This window comes from Nothobranchius furzeri, chromosome 15 (assembly GCF_043380555.1).
Source record: "Nothobranchius furzeri strain GRZ-AD chromosome 15, NfurGRZ-RIMD1, whole genome shotgun sequence".
In the NCBI taxonomy this organism is placed as follows: Eukaryota; Metazoa; Chordata; class Actinopteri; order Cyprinodontiformes; family Nothobranchiidae; genus Nothobranchius; species Nothobranchius furzeri.
In genome coordinates, this window is record NC_091755.1 from 45,921,676 (window position 1) to 45,945,196 (window position 23,521).

At 42.0% G+C, this 23,521-nt stretch overlaps 1 protein-coding gene across 1 annotated transcript in view; it reads right to left on the reverse strand.

Moving 5' to 3' along the window:
- Positions 1-13,572, reverse strand: part of LOC129164809 (L-rhamnose-binding lectin SML-like) — a 13,750-nt gene extending 178 nt beyond the window's left edge. Inside the window, exons 1-7 of the mRNA XM_054746292.2 lie at positions 13,386-13,572; positions 13,225-13,263; positions 12,903-12,927; positions 12,758-12,802; positions 312-444; positions 119-222; positions 1-33 (exon numbers count right to left, since the gene is read on the reverse strand). The exon at positions 1-33 is cut by the window's left edge and continues 178 nt beyond it. Coding sequence (XP_054602267.1) covers positions 17-33; positions 119-222; positions 312-444; positions 12,758-12,802; positions 12,903-12,927; positions 13,225-13,263 — 363 coding nt within the window. The 5' untranslated portion in view covers positions 13,386-13,572 and the 3' untranslated portion in view covers positions 1-16. The remainder of the gene's footprint in view (positions 34-118; positions 223-311; positions 445-12,757; positions 12,803-12,902; positions 12,928-13,224; positions 13,264-13,385) is intronic.
- Between the last annotated feature and the right edge of the window lie 9,949 nt (positions 13,573-23,521).

Sequence of the window (23,521 nt, forward strand, 5' to 3'; positions counted from 1 at the left end):
GTTGCTTGATTCAATTTCAGGGCAAGAACCAAACTGTAAGAAGAAAACCATGAATTAAGTCTGTTGCACAAAAATGTTTATGCCACAACACTTCAGGGTTGAACTGGTTCCTACTCACAGGTACACTCGTAGGTCACGTCCAGGTACTTGAAGGTTCCCACGCAGGGGTCTCCAAAAACATCGTTACTTGCTGTGATGCTGCAGCTGTTTTCCCCAGTACAGCTGTGGATGAAGAGCAGCAGGAGAACCAAACATTAAAGTTTTATCTCTGCTTTGATCCTGGACTTCAGAGAAAAAGAGAGAAATGTTACTTTTCAGCAACAACATCAGCGAGAGTGGAGCAGGAGGTGTTTTGGAGCTCAGATGGAGGACGTCCAAAGGAGCAGGTGGTTGAGTCATGACGTCCATAGTCAGCAGAATCCACGTAGATGATCCATCCTGCATCTGAGGTTAAAGGTCAAGAAGAACAGTTTTAACACGCCAACTTTCTGGTAGTCAAATGAAACTAAAAAGTATCTCAGAAGACAGAAGGTTTGAAACAAAAGTAAGAACCGAGTTTCTGAAAAGTTTCAGTCTGAATGAAGCTTCTTCATTTGCTTTGAGTTCCAGACTTGTGTCTATCCAGCAGGAATTTAACTGGAATGACAAAAAGACTTTTACTCAAGCGAGCCTGGACTGACACACTTCAGTAAGTTTAGTTTCTGCAAGTTAATTCAATTCAAGTTTATTTATATATTGCCAAATAAAGACAAGAGTCGTCTCAAGGCACTTCACACAAACATTCCAATACAGGTCAGTTCATTAAGCCAATCAGTAAAAAGTTTCCTATCCAAGGAACCCAGCAGGTCACATAGAGTCACTGACTAGTGTCAGAGTCTTTACAGCAATCCTCATACTAAGCAAGCATGCAGCGACAGTGGAGAGGAATACTCCCTGTTAATAGGAAGAAACCTCCAGAGGATCCTGGCTCAGTATAAGCAGCCATCCTCCACGACTCACTAGGGATGGAGAAGACAGAGCAGACATAGACTACATTTACATGCAGCCAATATCCGGGTTATGATCGGGTTAAGGTCGGTATTCGGGTTTCTGAGTTGATCAGAATAACCCATTTACAAGCATAAATAGAAAGAGTTACCTCTAACTTGCATAACCCGATTTAAATGCGGACGTTGGGGTAGCGTCAGGACGTATGGACTATGTCCAGACGCAATATGCGTCATTTCCGGTTCTTCTTGTTACGGTATCCGTGAAAACAACATGATTCCCAGTTCGGAAGAGATAGCGACCGCGTTTCTTTGCGCTTTAGTTTACTCGTCACTCCAAAAGTGTGGTGCTGTGCCGCGACTCGCCATGTTGCTCCCAACTTGTTGTTTACTTCCGGTGTTCTGGCGCATACAAGACGTCTCGCTACTCAAAAGACCAAGATTCCTTGCGAACAGAGCATGCGCAGAACACACGCTTTGATGGGGATATCCCGATATGCGTTTACGCGACCAAACATTCAGGTTAGAAAAGGGTTACCCCAGGTGTAGTAACCGGGTTTTTAAAAACCCGGTTATGAACATATCCGGATTTTTGGCGGTGTTTACATGGACCTGCGGAACCGGGTTATTGTGAATATTCTGGTTTTAAAAGGGTTACTGGCTGCATGTAAACGCACTCACACACACACACACACACACACACACACACACACACACACACACACACACACACACACACACACACACACACACGCATATATGGTTTATGAAGCCACTATGACTTTTTGGTGGTTTATGAGGACACATCTTTCCCTGCATCTGGTGAACACGAAAAGTATTTCAAAGATTTTGATTTTACCCATAGAAGAAAAGTCTCATTTCAAAAATAAGAAAAACTTAATCAGAACAAATTTACATTTCACTTAGGAATTTCCACAGGCATATGAGGACTTGACACTTGGTGGTTTATGGGGACAATTAGGGTTTATGAGGTCTGTTAACAAAAAATATACAATTCTGACTGTTTCATGGTTTAAGGGGACATTTAAACATTATGAGACCAGTATACAAATTTATATATAACATTCCAAATATCAAGGAATCAAAGAGGAAATAGAGGTTTTTTGGGGGAGTCAAGACCTCAGAAGTACCAGTGGTCAATCGAGCACTTGGGCCTGTGACCATTTAACTCGGAGAGAGACGGGCATATTCCAGGATAAACTTCAGAAATCTTTATTCAGAAGAGTGCATAGGTAAAGCTAACATTTCTACTAATGTTTCTGTTCAGAAACCTCAACCTCATGCTACCTAAATCTCAGTTTCTGTCTTAGTTGTCCTATGTCCTGTCTGTGGTACATCACATGTAGGGGTGTCCTTCCACAAAAGTATTTCCAGCACCTGCTCCTCTGTTTGCCATTGTCTGTGACATTCACTGAGCATGTCATCTGTAGAGGTCTTATCCTTGATAGTACTTAAAGATCTTGGCTGTTTCATCTTGGATCATAGCTCTCACACTAGCTAGTCCTCTGACTCTTTCCTTACTGCTAGCATACTGTTTCAGGGTGCTGGATTTTGGGTGGAATGGTCCATGCATGGTTAGGAGCTTTTGTGTCTTAACATCTGTGGTCTGTATTTTTTCTTTTGGCCAGCTCATTATTCCTGACAGATATCTGATTACTAGCAGGGCATAGCTGTTTATTTCCCGAATCTTGTTCTTGCCCTTGAGCTGATTTCTTAGGACTTGCCTTATTTGTTTTAAGTATTTGGTCATGGCTTATTTCCTTGCAGCCTCATCGAGGTTGCCATTTGGTTGAGGGACAACAAGGAATTTGTAGCTGTCCTCAAGGTCTGATTTTGTTCCTTCTGGGAGTGAGACCCCTCCTGTATCTATTATCTTCCCTTCCTTTGTCAACATTCGGCCACACTTCTCAAGTCCAGATTACATTTCGATATCAGTGCTGTAGATCCTGGTGGTGTGGATCAGTGAGTCAATGTCTCGCTCGCTCTTGATATACAGTTTTATGTCATCTATGTCTAATTGTGGTTCCATTTTTGAGTGAGAATCTCAGACTTATTTATTGGACAATAACTACATTTAAATTGTATCATTATTGGATAGGATAGCTTGTTGATAGCTTGTTGTTTATAAAAGGCAGCTAGGGGCTCACAGAACACTCAACACAGCTACAAGGATTAAACAAGAAAGTCATACTGATATATTATGAACTTTTTTTGTGGAAGTTACTAAAGAGATGAATGCATGCAAGGGGTCCTGTGGCAAAATTAAGACTACAATTACCAACAATTTGCAAATATTTCTTTGAGAGGCTGTAACATCTATTGTGTTTAATTTGATGAAAATCAGTGTGTATGATGAAATTACAGCCAATTGTAAGGCCACAGCTTGCCATCACACTTTGCCGTGCCACCACAACCCCATTCTCTCTTGAAATATCTCAGTACTGAATTCTGCATTACACCAGCATGTCTTCTGTCATTGGGCAGTGTCTCATGTTGATTCTATACAAAGGGTCAAAGGTGTACCTTTTAGAGTAAAACAATATACTTCCTGTTGTCAAGGGTAGTGGCTTTAATGATGGCTGGAAATGACACTGTCATTGTCTTGAGATTTGTGATGACATACACTAAGTTGGATATAGCTCTGATCATGTGTCTGCAAGTTACTAAACCAAGGACTTTAATGTAAAAAGATCAATATTTGAGACTAAGCCCAAACTACACCATTAGTCCTTTTGAAAACTATTTAGACAACTTTTGATTCCCAATGGCTAATCAATTTTAGGTCATAGGTCTAAAGCCCTAGGACAAGTTACTTAAAATATAATATGTGTTAAAATAACAAAATGGCATCATCTGACCAAAATGACCAACTTCCTGTTGGTTTTGAAACATGGTTTCAGGAGACTTTTTTTGTCAGTCTTAAGACACATCATGAGTGTACCAAATTTCATAATCCTCAGTTGAAGCATGACACAGAGCTGACTGTTGTGATGATCCTAGGGAGCACTATATTAAAACTAAGCCATGCCTATGGAAAATTTGTATAATTATCTGTTTGGGGTTGGATTAGTGTAAATCACATTACATTTTGCACAGATGAGATGTGAATTGAGGAAATTAGAGGCAAACGTAATTCCATGGTGTGATGCCTAAATTCGCCATACTCCTTAAGCCCCATCCTCTTTTGAAACCTGCCAGACACTACATATTAGAGGTGGGAAAAATGATCGATTCTAAGATGCATCACGATTCAGCCGTGCATGATTCCGCATCGATGCAGCAACGTGACATAATGAGTTTTTCTCCCTATGTCTATGTCGGGGGTCGGCAATCCGCGGCTCTGGAGCCGCATGCGACTCTTCCATCCATCTGATGCGGCTCTCTGTGCTTGTAAAATAATGACTGGATATTTAAATAAAATGCTTTATATTTTACTGCATTAATTTTACATCTGTATGCCAATTCTAAATGTAAAGACTGTCTGCGTAAACCTGAACAGTTCCAACCCGGTCTTACTGTGAGACCGGGTTGACGGGTCACGCTTGTGCGTAATCATATCGGCACATTCTGAGCTGACGAGAATGTGAGATTCTGGGATTCTCCTCAGACAGGCTCCTGGATGTGTCGCCACATTGGAGACAGGAACAAGCGCTATTCAGCCAAAGTTTCATAATCAGGGAACATTTTCTAAGTGACAAGTCTCGCTTCAGTCAGAGGAATCTTCCTGCATGCGCTCTGGTTCTGCGACGCGCTCCAAGCCCCTCTCCACATCTTCAGCTCGCTGTGGACCTTATGTAGTACACGCTGACAGTGAGCTAAGCTGAGCGATGTCCAGCTCAGATGTTCAGATGGGAATCATTTCTTGAGTGATTTAGCTACATCTGCGATGTGCGAAACAAATAAAATGTCAGTTCGTCTGCTTGCGTCGGGGTAATTCTTTCTATTCTTTCTCCATCAAAATATATAGTCAAATACGGGAACTGTCCGGTCAACACAACACGAACCCTGCTTTTAACTGTTCTGTTTTCTTGTGAAAATTGTTGCAGAGATATAATTTAACTTGATTAACACCAGAGCCAGGAGCACTGTGCTATCATCTCCGTCATTGTAAATGAGGGAAAAGCAAACTGATCGGATCCTTTTCTGACCTTCCCCACCTACAAAGTTTAATCACAACAATCAAACGTGACAGAGCCTGGATTTGTATTCTGAACAGTCTAAACATGTTTTAAAAAGAAACGTATGACAAAAGTGGCACCTGCTCAGTAAAACAACCAACAGGGTGAAAAATATCAAAATATTGTTGGCAGAGACGGGCTACAACTTCTGGATCCACTTTATATAAATCGTTTTATTGATTATCTTTTTATGAAAGATAACTTTGACGTACACAAACGACCAGTACTGCTGTCACCTGTTGTGGGCAGCGCTCTGCTGTCTGAGGGTAGGCCCTGCCCACAACACCGTGGTTGCGGTGGCTCCCAGTGTTTTCTTTACTGTGGGAAACGGGTAATAATGGCTCTTTGATGGGAACAGGCTGTCGACCCCTGGTCTATGTCTATGCGAGGACAATAAAGTTTTGAGGTTTTACAATTACTTCTGGGGGCAGAGTTGCAATGACATGTGCACTGTGTTGCCCTAGCGCCAATTTAAAACAGAAAAGGTGGACAGGGATACAGGGCCAACATTACCAGTAATCAAAGATGTACCCGTTACATTTAAATCGGATGTCTGGGCTAATTTCGGTTTTGGGATCCTGGATCACTTACCACAGCATTTGTTTACTATTTTTAAGTTCAGTAATATTCTATCTTAAAGCTGCTCTATACCGAAAACATTATTTCTTATATTATTTAAGTAATTATAGGCAGCACACTTTAAAAATTATTGCTCACTATAGTGAACAGATGAATGTTCTGTTTTTCAGGGATTTCGAAATCAAAAAGAAATTGAAAACTATTCTACTGCTTTTATTAAGTAATGAAAATTTTTGTGTGAAGAATCGTGATGCATTTCAGACTCAAATCGAATCGTTAGGCAGATAATCAGAATCGGATCGAATCATGAGGCAGGTAGAGATGCACACCACTACTACATATGTATAACAAATTTCATAATCCTCAGTAAAAGCATGGCAAGAGGCTGATAATTTTAATTGCCCTAGGGGCCTGCTATTTTAAAGAAATAGGTCACACCCACTGACGTGGCAACGGGTCAATATTTTAGGCTTAGCCATGCCTACACATTATACTTTTGAGAGCACTTTTCACAGCTTTCTATCCCCAGTGGCTTATGAGTGAAACATGTCAAAAACTCTACGATAAGTTAGCTCTAATTAAGCATGTGCCAAAAAGAAGAAATAGTCATGTGACTAAAATGGCTGACTTCCTGTCGGATTTGGAAAGTGGCTCCATAGACTTTTTTGTAGGTTCTGAGACACTATATAAGTGTACCAACTTTCATAATCCTCATTAAAAGCATAGCATGGGGCTTACTGTTTCAATGGTCCTAGGGGGCGCAATTTGAAAAAATAGACCACGGCCACCGGATGTTTGCATACATATCTGTTTGAGGTCAGATTAGTCACACTCATGCAAAATTTCCTGCAGATAAGTTGAGGAATGAAGAAATGAGAGGCAAACGTATTGCTATGGCGTTACACCTGAATTCGCCATACCGCAACAGCCCCGCCCTCTTTCAACACCTGCCAGAGCTGGATGCTAAGTGAGCCCAACATGTCAACTGTTATTTGGCAGTGATTCATATTGGTTAGATCAAAAGGATACAGTTGGGATCTTTCAGAGTAAACATGACTTTTCTGTTGTGAGGGGGTGGAGCTTTAATTACGTCATCATTCGACTGTTGAGTGCTGTTCAGGAGTGGATGACAAACAACCACAAAAATTTTCGTGACTCTGTGTCCTTCGTTGAAGAAATTATGGCAATTTTTAGTTTTTAGCGAGAAGTCAGTATTAGGCCAGGAGAAGTCCTGCTGCTGAGGTGCTAAGTTGTATCGGTTGTATCAGCCCTGCTATGCAGTTTTCTACCAGCAGGGGGCTCTGATATTGTACACAACACACACGATATGGTTTACAAAACCAATTTTTAAATTGGCTATAAAACACAAAAGGAAGGTTAAGTTGCTGAAATAACTAAAGAAGGTGATAATGGCTGTTACAAAGTTTGTAATAATATATTAACAATGTTTACTTTTTATATTTTCAAAGATTACAACACTTTAAAAGTCACGAATTATGAGACCATCAAAAATGGTCTCATTGGTTTCATAATACTGGTGTGTAACCTGACAAATAGGTCTCGCAAACCATGAGCGCGCGCGCACACACACACACACACACACACACACACACACACACACACACACACACACACACACACACACACACACACACACACACACACACACACACACACACACACACACACACAGGGCTTACATTGTGATTTCTTAGTAAACATTCTATTTGGTGAGAGATAAACTTTATTGTATTTATCCTAGTGAATCTATAATTAAACGGGTAATCTAGTAGTAGCACATTCAATGCCGAAGAGAATAAAATGTTATTATCAGGAGAGGGAGAATGTTTAAGTGATTAGCAGCAGTGTGCTAATCGATGGCCCCCTCCATGAGGCCACTACAGCTCAGCAGAACATCATTGTAGCTTCTTCTGGGGAGAAAAACACTTAGAGAAAAAATAACGTTAACAGCTGAAATAGCAGGAAATAATACAGTTAAAGAGCAGATTGTAGAAGAAAGTAGTCGAGTGTGGAAAGTGGTCAGTGTGTCCGCCAGCAGTCTAAGCCTATAGCAGCATAACTAAAGAGATAACTCTGGATAACCTAGCCTTTTAGATGGAGGCATGTTGGAGGCAGGGTAAGGGAGAGCCGTCTTTACCGACTGTACACTCCACCTCCCTCTACTCCCCCACTTGTCCAGATCTAGGCTAACATCAGATTTTAACCATATGCCCTGTCAAATAAAAATGTTTTAAGCCTAGTCTTACAGTTTTTCTCAATTGTTTACACACATTTTCTGGTACTTGAGACACAATGACCACAACATTTAACCAATTCACCAACCCCCTTAACCAATTCTGCTAAACTACAAGCACAATTCCTGCTTTGAACTCAAATTGCAAATCTAAATCAAACATTTTTCAAAACACTACACACAATTCTCGATGTTGGCACAATGTTCATTCGGAAATTATCTTGTTTTCACAAGGAACACACTGCTATTCAAATATGCACACTGACACATCACAAGGACAAACACCCATCACACAGTTTTACAATCAGCAATCAGAGCTTTAGCATAAAAGGGGAACAGGTGAGCTCTTCTGTTTTGGAGCAATGGATGTCAACATTGGAAACAGAGGCAGAGCCAGAGGAGTGAGAGTAAGGGAACATCACAATGTGTGCAGCGCTTAGCTACCATGGCATCATCCATCACCGTGCTACCCTTGGCCCCTACAACTTCGCCCATCTGATCACATTCCTGGACACCCTACACAACACACTCATTCCACCAGATCAGGTAGATGGCCCAGAACAGCCCAGGTACGTTGTCATTTGGGACAACCTAAGTTTCCACAGGGCTGCTGTGGTTCGTAGCTGGTTCACTGGCCACCCACGCTTTTTAGTTTATCTCCCTCCATATTCTCCATTCCTCAATCCCATTGAGGAATTTTTTTCTGCCTGGAGATGGAAGGTGTATGACCAACAGCCACAAACCCGTATACCTCTTCTCCAAGCTATGGAGGACACACGTGGAGATACAGCAGCTGATTATTTTTATGGCTGGAATCGCCATGCTAGGAGATATTCCCCCACTGCTTGGCCAGGGACAACATTGCTGGTGATGTGGATGTGGTGCTGTGGCCAGACCACAACAGAAGAGAGGATGCAGCATAGTTTTTTTCTTTTTTACTGTAACTGTGTACAGTAAATTCTTCTGTTGTATGTAGTGTATGAGTGCAACTTTGTGTTGGTTGGGAATGGGATAAGCATTGTGTACAATGTTATGTGGGAAAAATAAAACAATTTTAACCATGTATTTGTGTGTTCAGCGTGTAAAAACAATATTCTGAAATAACAACACATGCATGTATATACTGTCTGTAGTAAGTGTAACACTGAACCAAAAAGGCTTAAGTCATTATGATGAATGGAGAAGACATGTTTTCCATTCATCATAATGTTTTACATTGAGCACATAAGTGTTCTGCTGGTTCTTATAAATGTCTATTCATATGATGGTTTGTGTGTGTCATTTGACAAAAAAATCACATTGTGAGGAGGAATAACATTGTTTTGAATGTGAAGTTGAATTTTGCAGGTTAATTGAGGGGTTTTGCCCATTGCATGTGTTTTTTGGATTTGTGTGTAGAGTTCTGAGAATATGAGGCATGCTTTCAGAAAATGTGTGTAAACAATTGAGAAAAACTGTAAAACTAGACAAGGTGTCTGCCTCATGGACTAAAGCTGGGGGTTGGTTCCACAAGAGAGGAGCCTGATGGATAGCTAAAAGATCTGCCTCCCATCCTATTTTTAGATATTCTGGGAATCACCAGTAAACCTGCAGTCTGAGAGCAAAGTGCTTGGTTAGGAACGTATTGAACAATCAGATCACTGATGTATGATGGAGCTTGATTATTAAGAGCTTTATATGTGAGAAGGAAGATCTTAAAATCTATTCTGAATTTATCAGGTAGCCAATGTAGGGAAGCTAAGACAGGAGAGATATGATCTCTCTTTTTAATTCTCATCAGAACTCTAGCTGCAGCATTTTGGACAAGCTGAAGACTTTTAACTACATTTTGTGGACTTCCTGAGAGTAATGAATTACAGTAATCCAGTCTTGATGTAATAAATGCATGAACTAGTTTTTCAGCATCACTCCTGGAAAGTATGCTTCTAATCTTGGCAATATTCCGAAGGTGGAAAAAGGAAATCCTAGAAACCTGTTTAACCTGGGATTTGAATAACATGTCCTGGTCGAAGATAACAAGGTTCCTTACTTTGTTCTCGGAGACTAATTTAATGCCATTCAGGTCAGGTGATTGACTAAGCAATTTCCTTTTCTGAATTTCAGATCCAAAGATGAGAACTTCAGTCTTTTCTCGGTTTAAAGTTTTGAGTTATCCCATTTTTTATCTGCTCAAGACAAGCCTGTAATCTAACTAACCGATTAGGTTAATCAGGGTTAATGGATAGCTATAACTGAGTATCATCAGCATAGCAGTGGAAGTTTATCCCATGCTGTCTACTGATTTTACCAATTGGGAGCATATATATAGTAAAAAGAATTGGTCCAAGCACTGAACCCTGTGGTACTCCACAAGTAACCCTGGAGTATGAAGAAGATTTGTCATGTATATTTACAAAATGATATCTATCAGACAGGTAGGATTTATACCAGCCTAGCGATGTTCCTTTGATCCCTACAACATGTTCAAGTCTTTCCAAAAGAACATTGTGATCAACTGTGTCAAAGGCAGCACTGAGTTCTAACAAGACTAGAACAGACACAACATTCTTATCTGAGGCCATGAGAATATCATTTGTAACTTCCACTAATGCAGTTTCAGTGCTGTGATACTCTCTAAAACCAGACTGAAATTCCTCAAACAGCATTAGTGTTTAAATGCTCACATATTTGGTTTGGTTGGCCACTATTTTCTCAAGGACTCTGGATAAAAATGGAAAGTTAGATGTTGGTCTATAATTCATTGGGTCATCTGGATCCAAAAAAGGTTTCTTAAGTAACAGTTTGATTACAGCAACTTTAAAATCCTGTGGTGCGTATCCATTTACTAAGGATAGATTGATTATATCTAGAATGGGGGCAGTAACCAAAGGAAATGCATCTTTAAATAATTTGGTTGGGATTGGATCCAAAATGCAAGTAGGTTTAGATGAAGGTAATGTATTTGATAACTCTGAAAGCTCAACTGGATCAAAATGGTTCAAACACAGATGAGGTTCTACAGTTACCTTTGATGCTGCCTCACTTACTGAGGGAGAAAAAAATCACATTAGGGAGGATTCTAATTGTTTTGTTTCTAATAGAATCTATTTTACTTGTGAAAAATCCCATGAAGTTGTTGCTGCTGAGGGCTAAGGGAATAGATGGTACAGAGCTATGATTCTGTGTAAGTTTGGCAACTGTTTTAACACACCAATAAAAGATGTAAATTAAAAGATGTGAGATGACTTTGGGAGGAGACTAAATAACAACCTAACAAATCCTGGGACAGGAAACGTTCCTCACTCCTGGGGTGGTGGGTTGCTGTGCTCAGCGTTGGGCAGGGGAGCCTGCTCATCAATACCCCAGCAGAAAAGGTCAAACTCTGGTAACCGGTAATGGTTGTACCCCATGTGCAGCAGTACCAGGACCAGAGTGAATAGGGTGTGTATGGGGAGCATGAGTGGGTGTCCGGCGTGCAATTTTGTAAGTCTTTGGTTGTATGTGTATGTGTGAGCATGAGGGAGGGAGTGTGTGACTGTGTTTGTGTATGACTGTATATGTCAGGTGGGGCCTTTGACTCCTCCCTTCTCCTGGGAATTCTTTTGATGATATAGATCTTCGTCTCCCCTCCCCCTGCCACACCTGGTGTGGAGTGTGGTGCCTTGGTGTGCCTGAGTGTTCGTGGCTCCCAGGTCAGGGGGTTTAAGATTTTTGGCGTCTGCCTGATCAATCCCGCTAGCTGTCTAATTGGGTCTGGGTCCATGGGCTCTGCTGGGTCCCCGGCGGGGGTGGTCGCCCCTGAGTCCCGGGTCGCTGGGTCCCGAGCTCGGACGGCTAGGGGGTGGGAGTCTGTGGGCGGACCTGTGGGCTTGCTGCTGATATCTCCCGGGACTCTGCCGGCTGCTGGTTGTGGCCCCCCGAGGAGATCCTCTGTGCCTCTCGAGGGGGGCGGGGGCCTTTCTGGTTGCAGTCTTCTTGGGGTTCCTGTGTTCTGGGGCAGCACTTGGATCTCTGGGACTTAAAGCTCCCTCCGTCTCCTACACATCTTTGGGGGGCAGATCTGTGGTCCCTCACACTCTCTGTTGGACGTTTTTATAGAGAAACCTTACATAAACAAGCGTGTGTACACACACAGGTGCTCTCATAAGTATGGACTTGGGCACGTTCAACACATGTCTTAAGGCTGTCGTTGCCACTAAATGTACTGTGATTTATTATCGTGTGATTGTTCAGTTAAACAATGTTGATTTTATATTTCATCATCAGGCTGACGCAGTGATAGCTTGCTCCTGATGTATTGTTGTGTGTCCCATTTTTTTCTATTCTTTCTATTTTTTTCTATTTTTTCTATTCTGCTCTAGAAGCAGACTCTTGTTCATTATTGTTTATTTTTGTGGACCCCCCACCCCCCTCCCCCACCTCTTTCCCCACCTTTTGTCTTTTCCTTTCTCTTTCACCTCTGTCTCCGTGTCTGGTCGGAATGACAAAGCATTCAAAAACAATAACAATTAAGTTTTAAGTATCAGGCGTGACATTTAAAGCAGACGCTTTGATGCTCCACCTGAGCGTAAATCTGTAAGGCTTGTCTTCAGCATTCAGACATCAATTCTGTTTGCTTCACAGCCTGACAGGACACGAGGAGAAAAAAATAATAATAAGGAAACGTTCGTCACCGCCATCTCCACCAGCGAACACTAAAGAAATGAGCTTGTTTCTAACCTGAAGGGTTTGTGTGAGACCAGAGGAAACTAGAGGCTTACCACACATCGGATGGATCGTTGAATTCTCACATAGGATGAAATGATCTGTTAAAAATATGAACTAAATCAGATGTTTTATAGTTTCATAAACAGTCATGATGCTTTCATCTGAGAAGCTGCTGCAGTAAAATAAAAAAGAACCTACTTGTACCGAAAGCTTCACAAAACATCTGTGGATGAAAAAAACAAAGAGTCAGACCCAGAATGAAGCCAGTAGAAACACATTTCTATGTGAACTGGTTGGACTGGTGGAGCTGGGAGCTCTAAGATAAGTCATTGGTGTTATTTTAAATCTGAGCGTTTAGCTGAAAGAGGATCGTTTGTGAAACATGAACGAAGCTTCTGCTTCGTTGGTTTTAAACACGTTTCATTGGTTCGTTTCTCATCAGGTCATCATGAGAAAATAAATCAACCAAAGTCACATTCATGCTGATTATTTAACTACAGAAGAACTTCTGCTGACTCACATTTCCGAGGAGCAGCAGGAAGAGCAGACGTGACGTCATCTGGGTAGAACGTGTCATTTTAGTGTTCAGGAGGAAAATCCACATTAAAAGACTTTTCTAAAAACTCTGACGTGGATATCATCACTAGCAGTAACAGCTGATGAAGAGAGGTCAGGTTTTACCTTGTTGTGATGAATCCAAGCAGCAGAAGCAGCAGTCTCTGGGTGAAGGATGCCTTCCTGAATTAAACACAGAGTTTATAGATGTTTGCTCCAGCTGGTGGACCTGTCTGTCACTGATGAAATCTGATTAGATAAACATGAAGACCATGGGGCAAACACACCCAACCCTAACCCAGCTAGTACTGGGACTGGTCAGTGTGGGTCAGCAGCAATGACCACACCTGAAGCCGCTTCACGTATCTGACTTCACCAGCCCAGCAGGTTGGATCTGTTGCAACACGATGCTGAGGTTTTCTAAGATAAGGTTTAGGTCAGCTGTTCTGTTGTTGACAAGAAGCCATTAGTATAATCTGGGTTATAATCTGCGTTTTGCAGCATTTTACATCCAGCACTAAATGTTGGTTTCTACATGACTTAAATCTGCAGATCCAGGACGGAAACCACAACACCCATCTCCATGTCCACATTCTCCAGTTCCCTCAGTCTAATCCAGATTTTATTATCACTCCAACAGTCGGCGTAGTCTCTGTTGGATCTCAGACACCCCTGCACTGCTGACACCTCATACCCACCGCACAGACACCAGCCACATGCCCAAAGCCCTGACACCGGAAGCACCTCAGAGGAAGCTCCTCAAACGTTCTGACCGAAAAGCTGAGATAGCCCAACATGACACGGGCAGGCAGCTCCACCGCATCAAAAGTAATTAACAGTGGAGTGGATCCACGGGCGTCAAATCTCAGACACCAAACAGCTACCACCGCCGCCCCACCCAGGGAGGTAAACACGTCCGATTCAGAAACCTCGTTGGACACGCCGTATACCACCCCCCTAACCAAAACACCCTAACACAACCCAGAAACCGGCACTCCCACCGCCAAAGACGTCTCAATTCAATTCAATTAAATTTTATTTTTAAAGCGCCAAATCACGACAAGAGTCGTCTCAAGGCACTTCACATAATAAACATTCCAATTCAGGTCAGTTCATTAAGCCAATCAGAAATAATGTTTCCTATATAAGAAACCCAGCAAATTGCATCAAGTCACTGACTAGTGTCAGTGACTTGATGCAATCCTCATACTAAGCAAGCATTAAGCGACAGTGGAGAGGAAAACTCCCTTTTAACAGGAAGAAACCTCCAGAGAATCCTGGCTCAGTATAAGCAGCCATCCTCCACGACTCACTGGGGATCGAGAAGACAGAGTAGACACACACACACACACACACACACACACACACACACACACACACACACACACACACACACACACACACACACACACACACACACACACACACACACACACACGACAAAGTAATGTGTCTATAGTTATATTGTGATTTCTTAGTAAATATTCTATTTGGTGAGAGATAAACATTATTGTATTTATCCTAGTGGATGTAAAGAAAATTTTGGCTGGCTCAGCCATATTGTAATAAGACATTGGCTGGCTTAGCCATATTGTAAGGAGAAACTGTCTTTACTCAGTTTTATTGTAGCGTTGTGGTTTTAGGCTTTTTTATGAAAGAGGAACCATGCTACGTATTAATTCGGAATATTAATTTTAATAAATCAATAACCAAATTTTATATTGTTAAGAAGACTCAAAGGTTGTTTTCATCGATAAACTGACGATAATATCTGTGCGTCTGTGTTTCAGTTCAATGAGGAAACCAGTTTGACAATTGAAAGTTTTAATTCTTCAAATTAAACTAATGATTTTGAAAATTGACAAACAGGAAATAACAATCAACATTGGCAACTTTGTGGGACAATCTTTAACAGTTGATATGCTGTTCTTGCTCAAATAGACCTTCTGTCGGTGAATGAAGATTGAGAGTGATATGATGTGATTATGGATGCGTGTGTGTGCAAAGTGTTGTGAGAATTGAACATGAGGTGAGATGGATGCGTGTGTGTATCTGATTTTGCTTCAGGAAGAACAGGTGTCTGAGTGAAGTGATGGTTTGGATAAACTTAGGTCTTATCAGAGAACTGCATCAAATGCTAAACACCGTGCTCTGTCTCACCGAACTCTTGTGGACCCTCTTTCGGATCCGGGCTGTGGAGGATGTTGTGGTTCATCCAGATGACACCGGCGGCTGACAGGGGAGACGTAGGTGTCGAACGGAACCGGTCCAGAGTTGCCCTCGGTACACGTGGGTGGTAGAGCGTTTTGTCGATGCGCTTTCTTAAGTTAATTCACTCAGAAATCAAAAGACTCGGTAATGAGTCTGCGTTAGAAGTTGCGATTCAGCTGTCCTGTCTGGCTTGGCAGTGTGGTGTATTGTACTGTAATGTACATGCTGTTATGACGGTGATCACTAGGGGGCACTAGTGTCACGTGTTACTGTTGAGGTTAAAGAGTTGAGGCTGGAAGTAAAAGTTTGCTGGACCTAAACAGCTGTGTCTCAGTGTTTAATTACCTAGTAGAAAACCTACAGAAGACCTAAGGAGACCAGGTAACACAACATGGTGTCAGAAGTTTGGCTGCCAAGAGAACAGAGACAACGGTTTGAGTAAGCTAGGTGAATTAGCATCGGGGCTAACGTCTGCTACCAAGAAGATAAAATGGAGCAGTTTAGGCTGCCGTCTCCACTCAGTCTTGTCGGCAATCTATCTGAGGCATGGCGCAGGTGGGAACAGAGGTTCCAGCTCTACATGATAGCCACTGGCGCATCAGAAAAGGAGGAAGAGGTAAAAATAGCCATTCTTCTTCACACTATCGGCGAGGAGGCCTTAGAAGTGTACAACACACTCAACATTACCCCAGCCGGAGATGCACTCACAGTGGAGGAGGTCCTGAAAGCATTCAAAACATACTGTAGCCCGCAGAAGAATGTGGTTTTTTAACGTCATCAATTCTGGTCATACCCAATGTCACCAGGAATTGTGGTGGACAGGTACATTACTGAACTGCGTCAAAAAAGCAAGGACTGTGAGTTTGGTCAAAATGTAGATGATATGATCAGAGATAAGCTGGTGTTCAGCATAAATGACTCTCGTCTGAAAGAGAGACTGCTTCGCGACAAAGACCTTACTCTGAACAAAGCCATTGAAATCTGCAGGTCAGCGGAAGCAGCAAAGACACAGATCCAAGCAATGCAATTGAACCCAGTAGTCCAGGACGCTTCAGTGGACACGTTGAAGAAAACCCCCCATAACCTAAGACCAGGACAAGGTAGAATTAAAGCCAGCAACAAACAGACAGTTTGTACCAAGTGCGGAATTAAACATGAACCAAGAAAATGTCCGGCGTATGGAGAAACATGCCACAAGTGCAAGAAAAAAAATCACTTCTCAAAGTTGTGCAGATCTAACATTGACAAGGACAAGCCATACACAAAAACAAAGATGGTGAATAACTTGGAAGCTGACATGGACACCCTGTACATAGGTGTGGTGAGCAGTGACAAGAATGAGACAAATTGTTGGAAAGAAACAGTCACAATAAGGAAAGTGCCAATCGTTTTCAAGCTAGACACAGGTGCTGATGCAAATGTGCTTCCCATGCAGGTTTACCACAAAATACCAGGTCCTGTTCAGCTTCCATCTAAAAAGACTGTTTTGATAGCTTTTGGTGGAGCTCGTATAAGTGCTGAAGGTATTGTGTCTCTTGACTGTGTAACTAGCAAAGGTAGTGCTGTGCTCGACTTCCTTGTGTCCAGGCAAGCGGACAAAGCCATTTTAGGTGGGCAGGCATGTGAGGAGCTGCAACTGGTGAAAAGAGTGGATGTGCTCACACCCAAGTCACACAAGCTGGACAAGCTACCATCAACAAAAGAAGAATTGGTGGAAAAATATGCTGAGGTGTTCACAGGTTTAGGTGAGTTCCCTGGACTTCATCACATATACATCGACCCAGAAGCCACACCTGTCATTCATGCATGCAGAAATGTGCCTCTCTCTATAATGGACTCACTCAAAAAGACTCTAAAAGGCTTACAGGACAGAGAAGTAATAACACCTGTCAATGAGCCCACAGATTGGGTGAATAGTCTAGTTGCCACTCAAAAGAAGAATGGTACACTTAGGGTGTGTTTGGACCCTGGTGACCTGAATCGGGCAATCAAACGGCAGCATTACTCCATCCCCACATATGAGGATGTCCGGAGCAGGCTGGCAGGTAAATCTATCTTCACCATTTTGGATGAGAAGGACGGATACTGGCAGATTAAGTTAGATGAGTCATCTTCAAAGCTATGTACCTTCAACACGCCATGGGGCCGGTACCGCTTCTTAAGGCTTCCATTTGGAATCAAATCAGCCAGTGAAGTTTTTCAGCAAAAGAACTGTGAAACATTTGGTGACATACCTGGTGTTTTCATTATTGCTGATGATATGATCATAGCAGCGGAAACAGAATCAGAACATGACAACATCTTACAAAAGGTCATGGAGAGGGCGAAAGAGGTGAATGTGAGGTTCAACAAGGATAAGGTCCAGTTCAAAGTGGACACGGTGAAGTACATGGGGCACATCATCACAGCAGCAGGACAGAAAGCTGATGACACAAAGATCAAAGCCATCGTTGACATGCCCACTCCAGAGGACAAGCAAAGTCTCCAACGTTTGCTAGGAATGACCAAGTTTTTGGCACAATACATTCCAAATGAGGCAACACTCACGGCACCATTAAGAGAGCTACTGAAAAAGAACACTGTCAGGCAGTGGCAACCACACCACAGTGAGGCGCTGCAAACACTTAAGACTGCCCTCACACAGGCACCCGTTCTAAACTTCTTTGACAGCAAGAAACCGTTAACTCTACAAGCAGATTCCTCAAAGGATGGACTGGGACTATGCTTGCTACAAGAAGGTCACCCTGTGTGCTATGCATCTCGTGCATTAACAGACACTGAGAAAAGATATGCACAAATAGAAAAAGAGTTGTTGGCAATAGTGTTTGCCACTAAGAGATTTCACCAATATGTGTATGGAAGGCCAGTGATGGTTCAGTCAGATCACAAACCTCTTGAAGTGATCATGCGCAAACCGTTATGCAAAGCCCCAGCACGGCTGCAAGGAATGCTACGTCAACTACAGAGGTACAATCTCACTGTGACTTACACACCTGGCAAACAGATGCACATTGCAGATACCCTCTCGCGTGCCACTACAAACAGTGCAAATGACATCACTGATGAGAATCTCTGTGAAGAGAGTGTTATATATGCTTTGGAGGCAACAGATGCTTTAAGTGAAGAGACCCTCAACCAGCTGAAAATGGCGACAGCAGCGGACAAAGTGCTACAGGCTGTGCATGAAAAACACATGAACGGCTGGCCCACAAAGAGGAGAAATTTGGATAAGACACTCCACAGCTACTGGCCAATGAGACATGATATTAGCATCCACAAAGACATCGTTATGTGTGGGAACAAAATCATGATACCACAAAACTTCAGGAATGTAATTTTGGAAAAGCTGCACATTGCACATCAGGGAGTACAACGCACTAAGTCTAAAGCACGCAAAGTACTGTACTGGCCAGGTATGGGACATGACATTCAGAACATGGTCGAGAAATGCTCACAGTGCCAACAAATGCAACCAAAGCAACAGGTTGAACCGCTTGTTCCCCATTCGATTCCAGAGCTACCGTGGATGAAGTTGGGAGCGGACATTTTTGAGTTGCATGGTCAGTCATACTTGCTGCTAGTGGACTACCTGACCAAGTATCCAGAGGTACTGAACCTTTCTGACAAGACGGCTTGCACAATAATACAAAGGATGAAATCTGTATTTGCGAGACATGGGATCCCCAAGGAGATTGTGAGTGATCATGTTCCTTTTGCGAGTCATGAGATGAAATCATTTGCAACGAAGTGGGAAATAAAGCTTACTTTCTCCAGCCCAGGTTTTCCATCCTCAAATGGAATGGCTGAGAGAGCCATAAAGACAGTCAAACATGCTCTGAAGAAAGCATTGCAAACTGGTACAGACCCACATCTGGTACTGCTGTCTCTGAGGAATACACCAATTACAGGACTGAACATGTCACCTGTACAAATGTTGATGGGAAGAGTTCTCCGCAGCACACTGCCATGTTCCAGTGCTGTGCTCCAACAACCATCCCTACACAACATCCATAACAAAATAAGAGACATGCAGTTACGCCAGAAACAACACTTTGATAAACGTGCAAAAGCATTGCCAGTGTTGTCCCCAGGTGACACAGTGCACATGCACACACAGCCGGGATGGGAACCAGCAGTTGTTGTCCACCAAAGGAAGGAACCGAGATCCTACATGGTTCAAACCCCAGAAGGAAAGATGCTCAGGAGAAACAGGAGACACTTGAGGAATATCCACCCCAGTTTGTTCAAGGAGGTTCCTGAGGATGAACAGTCTGACCCAGAAGAACATTTCCCTGATGAGCCACCTAGGGAACAAGATGTCCCTCCTCCTGCAGCTGGAGAACGTTTGCCAACTTGTTATACACACAGTGGCCGGGCAGTTAGGCGTACTGCCAGGTTTGATGAGTGAGCGGACATTTATCAGAAATATGTTCTGCAAGTTTGCTTAGTTATGTTATTTAAAAAAAAAGTCAACTGAGAGGAATTATAGGAAGTGAACTAGTAAAATGCAGTTAATAAGAGAATGTAATGTTTTGATGTTTGTTGAAATACTTAAATGGAACATAATGACTGCAGAAAATACACATGTGAGTTAACGCTTAAAGAAGTTAATGGATGGTTATAAGCTGAAGTTATTCTAAGCAAGTTCATTCTGGAAAAGAGGGATGTGGTGTATTGTACTGTAATGTACATGCTGTTATGACGGTGATCACTAGGGGGCACTAGTGTCACGTGTTACTGTTGAGGTTAAAGAGTTGAGGCTGGAAGTAAAAGTTGGCTGGACCTAAACAGCTGTGTCTCAGTGTTTAATTACCTAGTAGAAAACCTACAGAAGACCTAAGGAGACCAGGTAACACAACAGGCAGAACAGCATGAGAAAGGGGGGAGGACCGAGCCAACCGGCTCCCCCCTTTTAGCGTTTACTCAGGTCCTCTATCTTTTGTTGTCAAGCACGAACTGAAATCATCAGACTGAAACTTACCAAAAACCTTTCTCTTCTCAAAGCAAAACATGTGCGTCAGCAAATGTGTTTTGGAGTTTACTGTGAGCAGATGTGTGTGGGTGTGTGTGAATGTTTGTGTGCTTGAGTGTGTGTGAAGGTCAGTAACAAACATTCTCAAACATTATTAAAGAATGGCTTCATTAATCCATTATAATTACCCAAAGCATAAGAATCGTTCATTTGATTAAACACATTTATAATGAGCAAAATGATAATGGTTACTTTAACATTAAAATCAAGAAACAAAGTTTTAAGACTTGTTATGTTATGACTACTTTTATGGGAACAACATCTTCTGTGGGAACAACATCTTCTGGCACGAAGCTGCAGGTGGCAGATGTTATGGTTTTCCTCCCAGACTCGCTGGCGTTCAGGTCTTAACCTGTGGGTGAAAGTTCTCAGCGACCCAGCTTTGACCCAGCTGAGTCCAACACCACCTTTGTGACAGAAAACCCATATTTCCTCACGTTACATGGATCTATAATTAAACGGATAAACTAGCAGTAGCACATCCAGCGTCAAGGAAAGCAAAAAGTTATTATCAATAGAGGGAAAATGATTTTGTGGTTAGCAGCAGTGTGCTAGCCGATGGCCCCCTCCATGAGGCCACCACAGCTCAGCAGAACATCATTTCAGCTTCTTCTGGGGAGAAAAACACTTAGAGAGAAAATAAAGTTAACAGCTGAAATTGCAGAAAGTAATACAGTTAAAGAGCAGATAGTAGAAGAAGGTAGTAGAGTGTGGAAAGTGGTCAGTGTATCCTCCAGCAGTCTAAGCCTATAGCAGCATAACTACAGAGAAAACTCTGGATAATCTATCCTATTTAGATGGAGGCATGTTGGAGGCAGGGCAAGGGAGAGCCGTCTTTACCGACTGTACACTCCACCTCCCTCTACTCCCCCACTTGTCCAGATTGCGGCTAACGTCAGATTTTAACCATAGGACCTATCAAATAAAAATGTTTTAAGCCTAGTCTTAAATGTAGACAAAGTGTCTGCCTCACAGACTAAGGCTGGGAGCTGGTTCCACAGGAGAGAAGCCTGATAACTAAAAGATCTGCCTCCCATCCTAATTTTAGATATTCTGGGATCCACCAGTAAACCTGCAGTCTGAGAGCGAGGTGCTCGGTTAGGAACGTATGGAACAATCAGATCACTGATGTATGATGGAGCTTGATTATTAAGAGCTTTATATGTGAGAAGGAGGATCTTAAAATCTATTCTGAATTTAACAGGTAGCCAATGTAGGGAAGCTAAGACAGGAGAGATATGATCTCTCTTTTTAATTCTCATCAGAACTCTAGCTGAAGCATTTTGGACAAGCTGAAGACTTTTAACTACATTCTGTGGACTTCCTGAGAGTAATGAATTACAGTAATCCAGTCTTGATGTTATAAATGCATGAACTAGTTTTTCAGCATCACTCCTGGAAAGGATGCTTCTAATCTTAGCAATATTCCAAAGGTGGAAAAAGGAAATCCTACAAACCTGTTTAACCTGGGAATTGAATGACATGTCCTGATCAAAGATAACAACAAGGTTCCTTACTTTGTTCTCAGAGATTAATGTAATGCCATTCAGGTCAGGTGATTGACCAAGCAATTTCCTTTTCTGGATTTCTGGTCCAAACATGAGAACTTCCGTCTTGTCTTGATTTAAAAGCAAAAAGTTTAGAGTCATCCAATGTTTTATGTCCTCAAGACAAGCCTGTAATCTACCCAAACGATTAGGTTCATCAGGGTTAATGGATAAATATAACTGAGTTTTGTCAGCATAACAGTGGAAGTTTATCCCATGCTGTCTAATGATTTTACCAATTGGGAGCATATATATAGTAAAAAGAATTGGTCCAAGCACTGAACCCTGTGGTACTCCACAAGTAACCCTGGTGTATGAAGAAGATTTGTCATGTACATTTACAAAATGAAATCTATCACACAGGTATGATTTAAACCAGCCCAGTGCTGTTCCTTTGATCCCTACAACATGTTCAAGTCTTTCTAAAAGAACATTGTGATCAACTGTGTCAAAGGCAGCACTGAGATCTAACAAGACTAGAACAGACACAACATTCTTATCTGAGGCCATGAGAATATCATTTGTAACTCTCACTAATGCAGTTTCAGTGCTGTGATACTCTCTCAAACCAGACTGAAATTCCTCAAACAGAGCATTAGTGTTTAAATGCTCACAAACTTGGATGGCCACTATTTTCTCCAGGACTTTGGATAAAAATGGAAGGTTAGATATTGGTCTATAATTCATTGGGTCATCTGGATCCAGAGAAGGCTTCTTAAGTGAAGGTTTGATTACAGCAACCTTAAAATCCTGTGGTACATACCCATTTACTAAGGATAGATTGATTTTATTAGTTCATCAATACTTTCTGCCAAACCAGTTTTATTTGATAATTTTACCACTTTTGAATATACAGCTGCAGTTTTTAGCTCTCCTCAGATTTTATGTGTCACAGTTTATCGGCCTCCTAAGCAGAGTGCCATTTTTATTCAAGAATTTTCAGAGTTTTTATCAATCCTTCACAACTGCTTTGAAAGGATCATTTTAGCCGGTGATTTTAATTTACACATAGATAATCCTTCTGATCCTTTTTCAAAGGAGTTTTTAAATATTCTGAGTTATATGGATTTTAGTCAACATGTCACACAGCCAACTCACAACAGAGGACACACCCTGGACTTGGTCATCACGTATGGCCTGTCCACCAGTGTGTCCTCTGTTATTGATTTGGCTGTATCTGATCACTATTGTGTATTTTTTAGCATCACCAGTTTTATCCAGCTGGAACCCTCTGTGAGAACTGTAAGGAAGCGTCATCTCACCCCTGAAGTGGCTGCAGGTTTTCTTGAAGTTTTTAGAAAGATCCCTCCCACTCCGGTAACTGCCTCTTGTGATTTTACTGTCAATGATTTTAACAGTAGACTCAAATCCGCTCTCGACCTGCTCGCTCCGCTTAAAATCAAAAGTTTTTATTCAAAACGTGCTTCACCGTGGAGAAATGAAAATCTAAAGAAACTAAAGAGAAATTGCAG